Here is a 15208-nt window from a genome sequence, read left to right as displayed (position 1 = left end):
CTCATAGATCTAGTTTCACAATCCTACTCGGAGTTGTGCAGAAGAGAAATGTATTGGATCTACAGGTTCAACACCCTCTCCCCATTTGGTTTAAATGAAACTTTAGAGTATAGTCCATATTAAATATGTAATACAAAACTAGAAGAAATGAATACCCCTTCTGATGAAAACATAAGGTTTTATATTATTAACAATAACACGAGCCGTTTTGACCTATGAGAATCACCCTCTTGATTGAGTCATTAAGAATAACCTACATTTATTTATTTATTTATTTCATATTTACATAGTAACATAGTACATAAGGCCGAAAAAAGACATTTGTCCATCCAGTTCGGCCTGTCATCCTACATTTGCATCTTTTGTTATACACAAGTTCACATTCACATTTGCATCTTTTGTTATATATGGGGATCATGCTATATCAGCAGGATCCCGCTATACATTTAGGTTTAAATTATGTCCGTTTTAATAATTTGGGTACATTTAACTGTCCGTAGCTCCAATTTTGGAGTTTTTTACATACATTTAGGGCATGGATAAATACCCATACTTAGTGTTTTTATTTCATTTTGGAATTTTTATTTTTATTTTTGGAATTATTCACCGCCATGCACTGCTGTATTCAAAACTCTCTCCAGTGGAACGCACGTCATGTGATCGGGAGGAAGCGGTCCACCACCGCCCTTCCCTAATGTGACCATACAGGGAGTGCAGAATTATTAGGCAAATGAGTATTTTGACCACATCATCCTCTTTATGCATGTTGTCTTACTCCAAGCTGTATAGGCTCGAAAGCCTACTACCAATTAAGCATATTAGGTGATGTGCATCTCTGTAATGAGAAGGGGTGTGGTCTAATGACATCAACACCCTATATCAGGTGTGCATAATTATTAGGCAACTTCCTTTCCTTTGGCAAAATGGGTTAAAAGAAGGACTTGACAGGCTCAGAAAAGTCAAAAATAGTGAGATATCTTGCAGAGGGATGCAGCACTCTTAAAATTGCAAAGCTTCTGAAGCGTGATCATCGAACAATCAAGCGTTTCATTCAAAATAGTCAACAGGGTCGCAAGAAGCGTGTGGAAAAACCAAGGCGCAAAATAACTGCCCATGAACTGAGAAAAGTCAAGCGTGCAGCTGCCAAGATGCCACTTGCCACCAGTTTGGCCATATTTCAGAGCTGCAACATCACTGGAGTGCCCAAAAGCACAAGGTGTGCAATACTCAGAGACATGGCCAAGGTAAGAAAGGCTGAAAGACGACCACCACTGAACAAGACACACAAGCTGAAACGTCAAGACTGGGCCAAGAAATATCTCAAGACTGATTTTTCTAAGGTTTTATGGACTGATGAAATGAGAGTGAGTCTTGATGGGCCAGATGGATGGCCCCGTGGCTGGATTGGTACAGGGCAGAGAGCTCCAGTCCGACTCAGACGCCAGCAAGGTGGAGGTGGAGTACTGGTTTGGGCTGGTATCATCAAAGATGAGCATGTGGGGCCTTTTCGGGTTGAGGATGGAGTCAAGCTCAACTCCCAGTCCTACTGCCAGTTTCTGGAAGACACCTTCTTCAAGCAGTGGTACAGGAAGAAGTCTGCATCCTTCAAGAAAAACATGATTTTCATGCAGGACAATGCTCCATCACACGCGTCCAAGTACTCCACAGCGTGGCTGGCAAGAAAGGGTATAAAAGAAGAAAATCTAATGACATGGCCTCCTTGTTCACCTGATCTGAACCCCATTGAGAACCTGTGGTCCATCATCAAATGTGAGATTTACAAGGAGGGAAAACAGTACACCTCTCTGAACAGTGTCTGGGAGGCTGTGGTTGCTGCTGCACGCAATGTTGATGGTGAACAGATCAAAACACTGACAGAATCCATGGATGGCAGGCTTTTGAGTGTCCTTGCAAAGAAAGGTGGCTATATTATTCACTGATTTGTTTTTGTTTTTGAATGTCAGAAATGTATATTTGTGAATGTTGAGATGTTATATTGGTTTCACTGGTAAAAATTAATAATTGAAATGGGTATATATTAGTTTTTTGTTAAGTTGCCTAATAATTATGCACAGTAATAGTCACCTGCACACACAGATATCCCCCTAAAATGGCTAAAACTAAAAACTACTTCCAAAAATATTCAGCTTTGATATTAATAAGTTTTTTTGGGTTCATTGAGAACATGGTTGTTGTTCAATAATAAAATTAATCCTCAAAAATACAACTTGCCTAATAATTCTGCACTCCCTGTATATAAAATGCTATTTAATCACACAATAAAAATTACCTTGTGCCATGTCTGAAGTCCATCGGGTCATCAATCCATAGAACGACGAGGTGAACTAACATTCTACAGGCAATCTCGGCGGGGGGGGGGGGGGGGAGGGAGAGGGAGAGTTAGGCGTCAAGTGTCTTGAGTTTATCTTGCTCCAAACCCCCCCCCCCCCGGTGAAGTGAGTAAACACGCATGACTGTCTATTTCCAAATGTAAAAACATTCTTATCTCCACCACTTCAATTGGTTTTACGCCAAATGGCCTCCTTTTTCAATACCTTCAAGATGGCCCTGTAAGCCTTTATTAGCTATATATACAGTTTATTTATTTTATTAATTTTATTTATTTCTCATTTTCCTTCTTAACACTCTACTGGCTTTTTTTCTTTTTTCCGTGTATCTATCATTCCTTGTAGGTATCTTTCCTTTTGGATACCCTGCTGGTTTGGCTCAAGAATTCCCTTGTGTGATTCCAGCCTTATCAGGTTTGAAGTATTATAGGTATGTCTGTAAACAGGCCAGTGCCTTGCCCTAAAGCAACCACGGAAAGAAAAATATTTGTGCTGCCATCCTTCCCGTTTCTCACTAAACAATCTCCTGTCTGTTGACCTGTAAATATGAGTTCTGTTTGCAATACACACTTCTGGATGAGATGAATGATATGATCACTTACATACCCCTCTGGAGGTCAATGGTGGGGAAAAAATGTGACCTGATCACCACCGAAACCCAACTTGTCGGGAATGCAGTAAAAAATGCAGCGTTACTTTATTTGGAGAAATCTAACTTGCTGTGACTGAAAGTTATTTTATTTTTTACTACAACTTTATGTAGGAAAACAAAAAAAATGCGGACTGGGTGCCGTATGTCTGTACATAATTATAAAGGGGTAAAACTTAATGGGTTTGTCCACTTTTTTTCTTCTATTGATGACCTATCCTCCTCAATCTCTATTCACTTGAATAGGAAAGAGCTGCTCCATTGAAGTGAAAGGGACGGAGGAGTTGTAGTTACCCCTCTCCCCCTCTGCGGTTGTGATGGCGAGCAGGTAAGCGGTGACCAAAAGGCAGCTGAGTATTCTGTGTTATTTTCGGTTCTGGTTTACTGCATCTTAGCTCGTTGACTGCAGTACCATGGCACAGTCACTACACTGTGTGGCGGTTTGCTTTCAGCTCCGTATATGTATTCTTTCAGGCACTGGCAGAGTCAGCAGGGGGACATTTTCTCTAGGGTGTCCCTCTATGATTCGGGTGGTGGGGTTTACTAGGGTTCGAAATAGGCAAACAAGCGAGCCCGCCCTCTTACATCATCTTTCTGAGATGACCAGAGGAAGCGAGCCCTGGGAACCGGCTCTTTGTGGAAATGTTGATGAATTTGCAATTCAAATATATACCGATCTCTTGAAACTAGTAATATTATCTGGGGTATTAGTTCTCTTCAAACTCTCCCCCGCTGTCCTGGTCTTTTCAGCCGCTCATTGTATTATTGCCCTTGCTCAATTATTTGACTCTTTTTATGTGCCCACAGCCTGAGCGCTCTTTGCCCGAGTTTTGCATAGTAGTCCTATTTGCGACTACAATTGGAGCATTTCTGTTGCTTTCCAGCACGTGTAACCACCTTCTCTTTCAATTAAAATGTAATTAACTTAAACCAGCTTCCAGAGAAGAAACCTGCAGGTCCTAATAATAGTTTCTTCCCCTGTGGAGCTCCTCTTAATATAATTGCTACTGGCATCCAGCATGCCAGTGTGCTTCAAGAAACGAACACCTACGTCTCGCAAAGCCCCACGTCGTTCATTCGCATTTGAAAAGAAGTCGCCAAGTTTGAAGCCATAATTGAGACTGCCGTATTTCTACATACAATTTACAGTGCCACTAGGAGGGAGATCTTGCTCAAAGGCACAAGTGTTTTTTTATTTTATTTTCTGTACATGTACTCCATATGCTTTCCAACATGAATGAGAGAGATTTAAAGTTTTGTGGGAAAATAAAACTTTATAGACTTTTTTTCTTTTTCTTTCCCTTCTGAAAGACTAGTCTTTCGTGGTTAGTCGGTAAAGCTTGTCGTTCAGGTGTATAACCTCATAAGTACAAACAGATTGTCAATTGCTCTCTGCCTTCATCTGTAACCTAGACAGGGCTTTTGGTGATGGAAAGTTTTTGTCCTGACCTCCACTGTCCCTGGTGGACCCATGAAAACCATGAAAGCAAAGCTCTCCATGGACACACAGGGGGAGATGTATCAAAGCTGGTGTAGGAAAACTGGCCATAACAACCAGATTCCACCTTTAACCTGCCCTTTTGCTAATTTGCACATGGATTATGGAGTTGGAGAGCGTTATGACTTTAGATATGTTATTTTCTGAGGATTCATTCAAATTCATCACTAAATAGAATTATCAGGGTTCAGGCTCCATAAACGGCAATTTCTCATGTCCTGTTACAAATATCTTATATGGTACAGTTCCTTGAATGACCAAAGCCATGTTTTAGCAGATAGAAACCCCCATACAACAATGACCACGTGGATTGGTAATGTCTAACTTTTTTCTACAAGTACTAGTAGCGGAATGAATCTCTGTGTAAATGATATTTTGTAATGTAAAGGAAGCAGACAAACACAAGATCAAAAGAACATGTTGTCACTTAAAAAGTACACTATGTCAGGAAGTGGTGTGTGAATGTGTCATTGCTGGTAGGAACCTTCAGTATGTCTGTACTTCTACATAAAGGTGGTAACTCGTGGAATAGCTGACAGTGGGTTATACAAATTAGTGAAGGTTACTGTAGAGATCACAGGCCGGATATGTCATATTTGACTTGCAACACTGTAGATTTCGTTAAAACTAAATTGATTAATCTCAAGTCTTTTTTATAATGGCTTGACTACAGTAGTTAAAAGGGTTTTACGGGAAATGATAATCATATCCCATCCTTAGGATAAGTCATCGTTATCACATCAGGGGTCCAACACTGATCAGCTGCTTTAGAGAGCCGCTTTGGTGATCACTGCCGACTACCAGCAGCTTGCCAAACACAGCGCTGTACTCCAATCAGAATAACTCCCTGGATCAACGACCCCTCTCTAGTAGCTATAGCCTGTAATATTATTACACTCCAGAAATACATCCAGCCAGGCTCCTCTTGAATTCCTTTATTGTACTCACCATCACCACCTCCTCAGGCAGAGTTCCATAGTCTCACTGCTCTTACCATAAAGAATCCTCTTCTATGTTTGTGTACAAACCTTCTCCAGACACAGAGGATGTCCCCTCGTCACAGTCACAGTCCTGGGGATAAATAGATGATGGGATAGATCTCTGTACTGACCCCTGATATATTTATACATATTAATTAGATCTCCCCTCAGTTGTCTTTTTTCTAAATTGAATAACCCTAATTTTGATAATCGTTCAGGGTACTGTAGTTGCCCCATTCCTGATATTACTTTAGATGCCCTCCTCTGGACCTTCTCCAGCTCTGCTATGTCTGCCTTGTTCACAGGAGCCCAGAACTGTACACAGTACTCAATGTGTGGTCTGACGAGTAATTCGTAAAGTGGTAGGACTATGTTCTCCTCACAGGCATCTATGCCCCTTTTGATGCAACCCATTATCTTATTGGCCTTGCAGCAGCTGCCTGACACTGGTTTCTGTAGCTTAGTTTGCTGTCCAGTATAATTCCTAGGTCTTTTTTCCATGTCAGTGTTATTGAGTGTTTTACCATTTAGTATGTACGGGTGACTTGCATTATTCCTTCCGATGTGCATAACTTTACATTTGTCAGTGTTAAACCTTATCTGCCACTTATCTGCCCAAGCCTCCAATCTATCCAGATCGCTCTGTAGTAGTATACTGTCGTCTTCAGTGTTAATTACTTTACTTTACAGTTTGGTGTCATCTGCAAAATTTTATATTTTACTGTTAAAGCCTTCTACATGATCATTAATAAATATATTGAAGAGAATGAATAAATCAGTTGCCCAGTCCTGCCCGTGCAGAAGTGCCACCATCACAGCTGCACTCCTGCAGGTAGTCCCAAGAGCACTACATCATATTTGGACAGAACTGTGCTTCCAAATGCCTTACATGATTTTGCATTTAAATATATGTCCATGGTTTGTGCTTGTATGTGCCCCCAAACATTCTTTCCTAGGCCTATAGAGAATTTCTGATTTAAAGTCCGGACGGAATACTGGCTGTAATCTTTGTCTAATTTGCTCATGTACAGAGCTATGGAAGAAATGAATACCGTCCTCTGCTTTAGTGTTGGAATGCTGAAGATTGTGACAAGGACATTTGTGACGATTAATATGTGTATTACGATCTGTCTGTATTTCTAAATATGAAATAACCCTACAGACCTTGCTAGAAGCAAGGAAGCTGTTCATACTGGACTGAAAATGTGTCTCTCATTTCTGCACGTGTAAAGCTGGTATGTGACCCTTAACATATATTCTTCTTTCTCCTCCCTGCAGGAGAAACCTGACAAAGCTGTCCTTAATATTTAGCCATATGTTGGCAGAAATAAAGGCAATATTTCCCAATGGACAGTTTCAAGGGGATACCTTCCGTATCACAAAAGCAGATGCTGCAGAGTTCTGGAGAAAGTTTTTTGGAGAGAAGTAAGTCTCATGGAATGAGTGCAGTCTATAGCGGACTTTTTTTTAATACAAAGAGTACATTATGTATTTAAAGAACACATTGCTAATGGTACCTGCAAGCATTTAACAGGGGAAAATGCTGACGTGAAAATGCAATTTGTCCGTGAGTCTGACGTCAGCAGCTTCTCGACCATGATTGTTGTGGTTCGTTAAAGCTTTCTGAGGTTTTCCTGTTTATCACACCAAGGACAATGATGTCATTAGCTAATGCTTCATAAAAGTAGTGCCTCTATGAATTCACCATGTGAACTTTAGGGGATGAAGTTCTTTGTGCGAGAGCCTTTGTGATGGTCTATTTTACTCTCTTGAGCATGCAACATGTCAAACACCAGCACTGAATTTTACCAGAACTGTGAACCTTAGCAGTTTGGTAATTCTCATAACTGGAATCTGTGCTCATTGCCTCCCACTTCATGCAGATGCCAGCTAAGATTCCCATTAGACCTTTTGCGTACACAAAGCATTGTGATCACTGATCTGTACGTTCTCTAAGGCCCCTTACAGACGAGCGTTCGTCCCTCATTGAGCCCGCAACGCAGCACCCGGCCTGACCTCCCAGTGCTGCCGGGGGTTACATAGCATCATAAATCAATATAATGCTATGTGAATGCCGTCAGTGCTGGGAGTTCAGACCGGTTGCTGCCATGCGGACTCGCTGCAGGAGGAACGCTCAACTGCAAGGGTCCTAAGGTCCATAGTTTTCCTCCCAAGAAACAATGGCAAATAGTATGTGTTGGATTATTCCACAGGTTTTAGTTCTCATAGAATCTGAAATTGAAAGCACTAGAGCCCCCCCCCCCCCCCCCATCATGTGCCAGTAGCCAGAGCCCGCCCACCATCATGTGCCAGTAGCCAGAACCCCCCCTTTCCCTATCATGTGCCGGTGTCAGGTGGTGGGCTTGGGGGCCCCTAAGCACTTGGGGGCCCGGGGGCAATTGCCCCACTTGCCTATATGGAAGCGCCGGCCCTGATTAGGTGCCTTAGTCCTACTACGATCCCTTCCCTAGACCAGAGCATTTTTTCTTGTAAACTTTGAACTTCAAAGTGTGTGTATGTGTATATAATATATATATATATATATTTTTTTTTCTTATCTGGTAGTATAATAGATAATGCTTTTAATTTCTTTTCCTTACACTGACAGAACCATTGTGCCCTGGAAAGTCTTCAGACAGTGCCTTCATGAAGTTCATCAAATCACATCTGGCTTAGAAGCAATGGCTCTTAAGTCCACCATTGACTTGACATGTAATGATTACATATCTGTATTTGAGTTTGATATTTTTACAAGACTATTTCAGGTGAGTTGAGATCATTAAATAATATGTGATGGCTTTCATTTTTCTCTTGGTGATTGTCCAATTCTGGCTTTCTTTGGAAGATCTAACTGGTTCTCTGGTGAAAAATGAAGTTCCATCTCTCACCTAAATTGCTCCATTTTTATTTCCAATGTCCTAGCACCTAAAAAAAAACAATCCCTGGCAGGTTTAGGCTAAGTTTACATCACTGTTTAGCATCCCATTCTTCTTCCCGAAGAACATAAGAATAAAAAAAAATCCATTATTTTGAGCCTCAGTTATGATCAGTTTGTGTCCCTTTCATCAGAGAAAACGTCCTGCACACAGTACTTTTTCTCTGGTCAAAAATATCTCTTCTCTTTGACGGAAGAGACGCAAACTGATCATAACTGATGCTCAAAATAACTGATCAGTTTTTTTTTTTCTTTTTCTGATGTTCTGACCGATCAGAAGAACGGAACGCTAAACTCTGCCTGTTGATTTCAGCTGATAGAAGGGTCTCCAGGAAAACAAATGGATGACAGGGAATCCTACCAAAAAGGAATTGGCCAAAGCTAAATGGTATATTGTTAAATAGAAGCGCTAAAGTGACATCGAAAGTGGAACTTTGCGTTAAACATATTTGTCATGTTTTTCAGTTACTTCAAAGCAGAACAACATAAGTTAGTAATATTGCAACATGTAGAATCAAATGTGGAAGTGGCATGTGGTTTCCATTAATTTGGATTCTATTACATACTGATTACTACTCGTTTTCCTTTTCCTTTGTAACAGTGGGTTTTCATAGCCTTACAAAGTTTACCTAAGAAGTTTTATGAATTTCCTGGTGTAAGAGATTGATAACCTACCCCACTGATCAGCTGTTTGAAGAGGTTGCAGCCTCTTCCGAGGCCGGTCACATGGCCTAGGCGCAGCTCAGTCCCATTCAAGTGAATGGGCCTGGACTCCAGTACAAACCACATGCCACTTCCACATTGGATTCTACATGTTTCTCAGTAACGGAGCCTCTGATCAGCAAAAGGAAAAACAGCATTTCAATCAGGTGAACCACAGCTATGTGTCTATACGAACAGTTTTAGCTGGATGAAGCGCGTCGCTGCTACCGCTAGTAGCTGGCTGCACGGTCATTTCCTGTGTATTGAGAGGCATCAGGAAGTAGTTACCAGCAGGGGTTCACTAAGGTAAGTAGGACTTAAAAAGGTCAATAATAATCAGGACAATTTCCGCTGTGTGTGTAATTTTTTCTAATTGTGAATGTAGGATGTAGGTAAAATGAATGGCAGTCGTTTTTCAATTGCATCTGCGAAAACCTGGAGCCATGTTTTTTACTGGTAAATATTAGAATAAGCCTCAAAATTGCTAGTGATGGGGTACGTTAGTCGTCATAGTAGTCTTCCTCTTCCTGAATGGAGGTATCGGCCATGAATTACTGGGAAATGAATAAACTGGTAAATATTACTACTTAAAAAAATACTGTGAAAAGCTGTGTTTTGCCTAAACATAACCCTGTGATAAGCTAGGCGTGCCCCCACTGGCCTCCTATTAGATTCGCACCAGTAGTCTCCCCCCCCCCCCCTCAGTGAAGGAGCATCTCTATAATTAGTTCCAGCGTTTCAGATCACTGTTGGATCGTTCTCGGCATACACTGACTGATTTAGTTGGTGTTTTAGCTCAAGTCTTTCTGCTGTGAAGATAAAAAAAAAATCCACTTTTGAGGCCATCATGACAAAAGCGTGTTAAATGAATTTCTTCTAAATCCAAATACCGCCGGCTTGTTCCTCTTAAACACTTCTTGACCAGCGTTTCCACTAAGCTGATTTCAGGGCTTTCTGCTAAAAGGAACACTTTTTAAGTTTTGCGCTGTAAAATGTGGAAGTTATTGGGGTCATTTATCAAACTGTTGTAAAGTAGAACTGGCTTAGTTGCCCATAACAACCAATCAGATTCCACCTTTTATTTTCTTAAGGAGATGTGAAAAATGAAAGGTGGGATCTGATTGGTTGCTATGGGTAACTAAGCCAGTTCTATTTTACACCATTTTGATAAATGACCCCATGTCTTTTTCAGCCAGACATTAAACAGTCATCTAGAATATGATTTGATTTATTTTTTTGCCAATCTGCATGCTGTGGTCAAACTGATATTTTCAGGATTATCACTTTGTTTAATAATATTTCAAATGTGAATTTTTAGTTAGTGTAGACCTACAGGCATTCATCTGTGTGCACCGACGTGTATTTTGGCTATTCTCTTATTTCTATATGACTTTATTGCAAAATGCCACATGGTTCTTGAGTACATAGTGCAGTACGGAGCCCAGAAACTGTGCACACTTTGCTGGAGAGTGCCCCCTTATAGTATCAAATGGTGCACTATGTTAGTGTGTCGTTTGTAGCCCAGATGTATGGTGCCTTCAGTGCCCAACTGTTCACCTAGTACCTTCAATCCTCACTGATGTGTTAATAATCTAATACTCACAGCCCCCCATTACAGAGCTGGGTACCACTTATTGCTCCCAGAATGACCACTCCTGCAATGTGCTGCCCTCTGCTGGTAACAGCTGGTAAAAACAATTGATGTCCTCCCAGCCAGGGGACTCGGAAGTGGACGATTTTAGGCCCCTTTCACACGAGCGTGATTTCCGCGCGGGTGCAATGCGTGACGTGAACGCATAGCACCCGCACTGAATCCTGACCCATTCATTTCAATGTGTCTGTGTACACGAGTGTTGTTTTTTACGCATCAGTTCTGCGTTGCGTGAAAATCGCAGCATGTTCTATATTCGGCGTTTTTCACGCAGCCCTGGCCCCATAGATATGAATGGGGCTATGTGAAAAACGCATTGCATCCGGAAGTAAGGGCGGGTGCGATGCGTTTTTCACTGATGGTTGCTAGGAGACGTTGTTTGTAAACCTTCAGTTTTTTATCACGCGTGTGAAAAACTCATCAAAACGCATTGCACCCGCGCAGAAAAAACTGAACAACTGAACCCAATCGCGGACAAAACTGACTGAACTTGCTTGCCAAATAGTGCAAGTTTCACTGAACGCACCCTGAACGCATCCGGACCTAATCCGTCACGCTCATGTGAAAGGAGCCTTACATTTAGTCGGTATACATTGGTATACTTTAAAAGTGCAGTAGTCTATGATTTTAAGTGAAGCTGTGGTCCAGTATACTTTGCGGTAAATAAATAAAAGATGGAGGCAGGCATTTGCTATGCGACACCACCGACTGATATCTCCGAAAAAGGTTGGCAGTAGGTCACTCGTGTCAAGAAGCAGAGATGCACCCCTTCAGTAGAGTCTCAGAACAGGGCAGAGATTGATCTGCCAGTTTTAGGCGCAATGGATTAACACGTGGCGCTGATCTAGAGAGACACCCTTCACAGATCACAATTCAATAAATGGAAGGTGGAAACTATAGTAGTGCATCCCCAGATAATTTCAGATCAGAAGCTCTCACCTGGGGTTCAGTCAAAGAAGGGGCAGATGTGTGCACATAGAAAGCGATCAGATTCCAGTTGTCATGTTTATAGGGCCTTCATTTCAATGGAGCTGCAATACCAGACACAACCTGTGGACAAGTGTGGCACTGTTTCTAGAAGAAGTCAGTCATGTTTTTTTTTTTTTTTTTTAATCCTGTACAAACCCTTTTGTGAAAACTATTAGTAAGGCAATGTCTCCATTTTCTTCAACCCAAGGTTTAATCATAAAATATCCAACATCTCTATCAAACTGCACACACATTAGAAAGGTTTGAAGATGAATCCTATAGTGTCTTTATTTTTCTCCCCCCTCAGCCCTGGGGCTCCATACTAAGGAACTGGAACTTTTTAGCAGTGACTCATCCAGGCTATATGGCTTTTTTAACCTATGATGAAGTCAAGGCACGTTTACAGAAGTACAGCAGTAAGCCAGGAAGGTAAACCATTTTTTTTCTCTCCCTTTTGTCTTTTTCTTTTTTTATTGCATGCAGATATATGCATTTACGCCTTCTCTATTTTGCTTTCAATTGGATTTTACCTTTTCTACCTCTCCCAGTTACATTTTTAGGTTAAGTTGCACAAGACTGGGACAGTGGGCTATTGGCTATGTGACTAGTGATGGGAATATCCTGCAGACAATACCTCATAACAAACCCTTGTTTCAAGCTCTGATTGATGGCAGTCGAGAAGGATTGTAAGTACTTGTGTGAAATGCGGGAAATAATAGTTTGTATACTGGACCAGACTGGTACAGACAGGCCCATTTACTGTGTGGTGAATGTGAAATATGTAGTGGCCCCAGTGGTTATAGTGCCAGCAAAAAACAAAAAGGGTTAACTGTTATTCTAGACTGTGTGAATGGTACTTTTACTTTATGCCGGTCATCTAATAACCCTTATCTATAAATTACTAAAAGGTCATAAAGACTTATTTAAGCCACATTTTTATCAGTAGGAATGTGAGCTATAATCAGTATTTGTAAGGTCAGAGATAAGAAGCCCATCAGCTCCTTGCCTGACCGAGCACCCAAAAAAATTCGGAACCAGTTACTAGAGTTGAGCGAACCTGCCTTTTAGGCAGGTTTGGGTTGGGGGTTTAAGTGAATTACGTAATGGATTCCATTCTCATGAAATCTATAACCTAATTCAATGCCGGCATTGAGAGGCATTCCGTTTTGCATGCCGTCATAATAGAAGTGTATGGCCAGCAGAACAGAACCCTGGGAGCTGGCCATGCACTTGTATTATGCGGCATGCCGGCAATGAATTACTGATGGATTCTTTGAGAACGGAATCTATTACGTAATTCACTTAAAACCCGAACTCAAACTTGCCAAAAGGCAGGTTTGCTGAACTCTACCAGTTACTAGATAAACTCAAAGCTGTGCAGGGAAAACGGCTCAATTTTTTAAATAAAGACTAATTGAAAAAATTATTTTTAGCTCAAAATTAGTACAATGCAATAATAATAAAAAATGAATATTTGCAACCAAAGGTGTGCATAGCAAGTCCTTGCTTTTATCAGCAGTTTTTTTTTTTTTCCTTCTGACATGTCTTCTCCATTATTGGCGGTACAGCCATAAACACTCATGAGGAGCTTGCTGTCGCTCATTCATAATCCCCATAGATTAACAAAGCAGGGGGTTGTTCATTGCCGAGTATTAGCAGGAGGATGCTTGTGGGTCTAGCTAAAGATAAATTACTCTAAATACATTTGTGCCGTTTCATTCAGTTTGCATATAAAATGAGTGCATTTTCTGTGTGCTTTTGTCCTTTCACTGCCAATGACATACCTAGTATAGCATGACAAACGAGCCAGTGACCCACTAGATATATCATGGCTTCTCTTCTCAGTAATGAGTCCACATTCACATTTCTAATTTAAAAGCAGATTCTCTGGGGACGAAGCCAAAGACGTCAAAAACGAAGTCCTGAAAATATGACTTTCTAGTACATGCGCTAGGTTTTGCTTATGGTTGGGCAGGGTCAAATTCCATAGATCAGTTCATGATGCAGAGTGAGATTTAGGTCTAGTCATGTATAGGTGGCAAATGATGTATCCTGCCTTTTTGACAACAAAGCTTGCGCTATGTCGCAGAAATCCCATGTGGTAACTGGCAGAAATGGATCACACTATGCAAGTCCTGTAAATTGTTAGGTTGTGCATCCATGGATCAGACTTTTCCAGCATATTCAACTGAGAGCTGGGGAATCTGAAGGCAACACCTTGAATTCTTAAGTCTTATATCCTATTCAAGAAAGGTTTGTAGAATATCAGGCCACAAGCACATGACCATGGGCCAGTCATGCCCATGTTGCAGGACTCAAACAGTGGACCTGCAAAACATTGGTACTGACTGTGTACACCCCACCATGCAGTTCGGACCCATTGACTTCAATGGGTCCATGATCCGCAAGATGTGAAATCTAGGACATGTTCCGTCTTTTGCAGGGTGTACACACGGACCTGGAAACCCACAGAATCCCTTTTGTGTTCTTCCAGGTCCATATCTCCACACCTCAGAAAATAGTGTGTGTCATATCTTTGGCCACATTTTGCAGATTGCTGACCCATTGACACCAAGAAGCAACCTGACAACCTAGCTTTCACTCCCAATATGCATTATTAAGCCTTTTGTAGCCAAAACCCTGTTGCCAGTTCACTGGTTGTCCTTTCCTGGACCAAATATTGGAAGGTACTAACCACAGGATACCAGGAACACCTCTGAAAACCTAACCCAGTCTAACCATGACGTTTTGGCCCTGTCATAGCTTCTTTATGCTTGTCCCTGTTTTTAACTTTTCTGAAGTATACCAGCCAACCAGGAGTGTCAAATTTTCAGAAACCTTGTCCAGATTTAGATTTTCATAGGTTTTTAAGTCGGCCATCAAGAACCTGAGATTATAAGTAAATGACCCTCATACTCCACTTTCTTCTCACTGTGCTCTGGTTTAGGGTCCATTCACACATCCGTAGTGCATTGCGGATCCGCAATACACCCGGCCAGCACCCCCATAGAAATGCCTATTCTTGTCCGCAATTGCGGACAAGAATAAAACATGTTCTATTTTTTTTTTTTTTTTTCGGGAGCCGCGAACCGGAAGAGCGGGGCCGCTCTCCGGAAATGCGGAAGCGGAGCACATAGTGTGCTCTCCGCATCCATTCCGTCCCCATAGAGAATGAATGGGTTCGCACCCGTTCCGCAATTTACGGAATGGATGCGGACCCATTATTACGGATGTGTGACGGATCCACCTGGAGTACTATTCATCAATTCACAGCAAGATCAAGTCACTGATGTTGTTAATAGACCGGGGGTGGAATAAAGGTTTCCTGATCGGCTTACAGTGATCTGTTTCTGCTTGGTTTAGAAATGATGGTAATTTTTTTTTATTTTTTTTAACTTAAGTGGAAAGTGGAAGCTAACATAGTTTATCACAAAAAATAATCATTCCATTTCCTGGTTGGAAAAGGTCCCGATCAT

General features: G+C 41.4%; 1 protein-coding gene across 4 annotated transcripts in view; it reads left to right on the top strand.

Moving 5' to 3' along the window:
- CBLB (Cbl proto-oncogene B) overlaps positions 1–15208 on the top strand; it is a 142459-nt gene that overhangs the window by 56454 nt on the left and 70797 nt on the right. For all 4 annotated transcript variants that reach the window (XM_044285290.1, XM_044285289.1, XM_044285288.1 and 1 more), the window contains exons 3-6: positions 6754–6900; positions 8084–8240; positions 12040–12161; positions 12281–12418. In XM_044285290.1, coding sequence (XP_044141225.1) covers positions 6754–6900; positions 8084–8240; positions 12040–12161; positions 12281–12418 — 564 coding nt within the window. The remainder of the gene's footprint in view (positions 1–6753; positions 6901–8083; positions 8241–12039; positions 12162–12280; positions 12419–15208) is intronic.

Source organism: Bufo gargarizans, chromosome 3 (assembly GCF_014858855.1).
Source record: "Bufo gargarizans isolate SCDJY-AF-19 chromosome 3, ASM1485885v1, whole genome shotgun sequence".
Taxonomy (NCBI): domain Eukaryota; kingdom Metazoa; phylum Chordata; class Amphibia; order Anura; family Bufonidae; genus Bufo; species Bufo gargarizans.
Note: the sequence above shows the minus strand (reverse complement) of the source record. Positions and strands in the feature narration are given on the sequence as shown.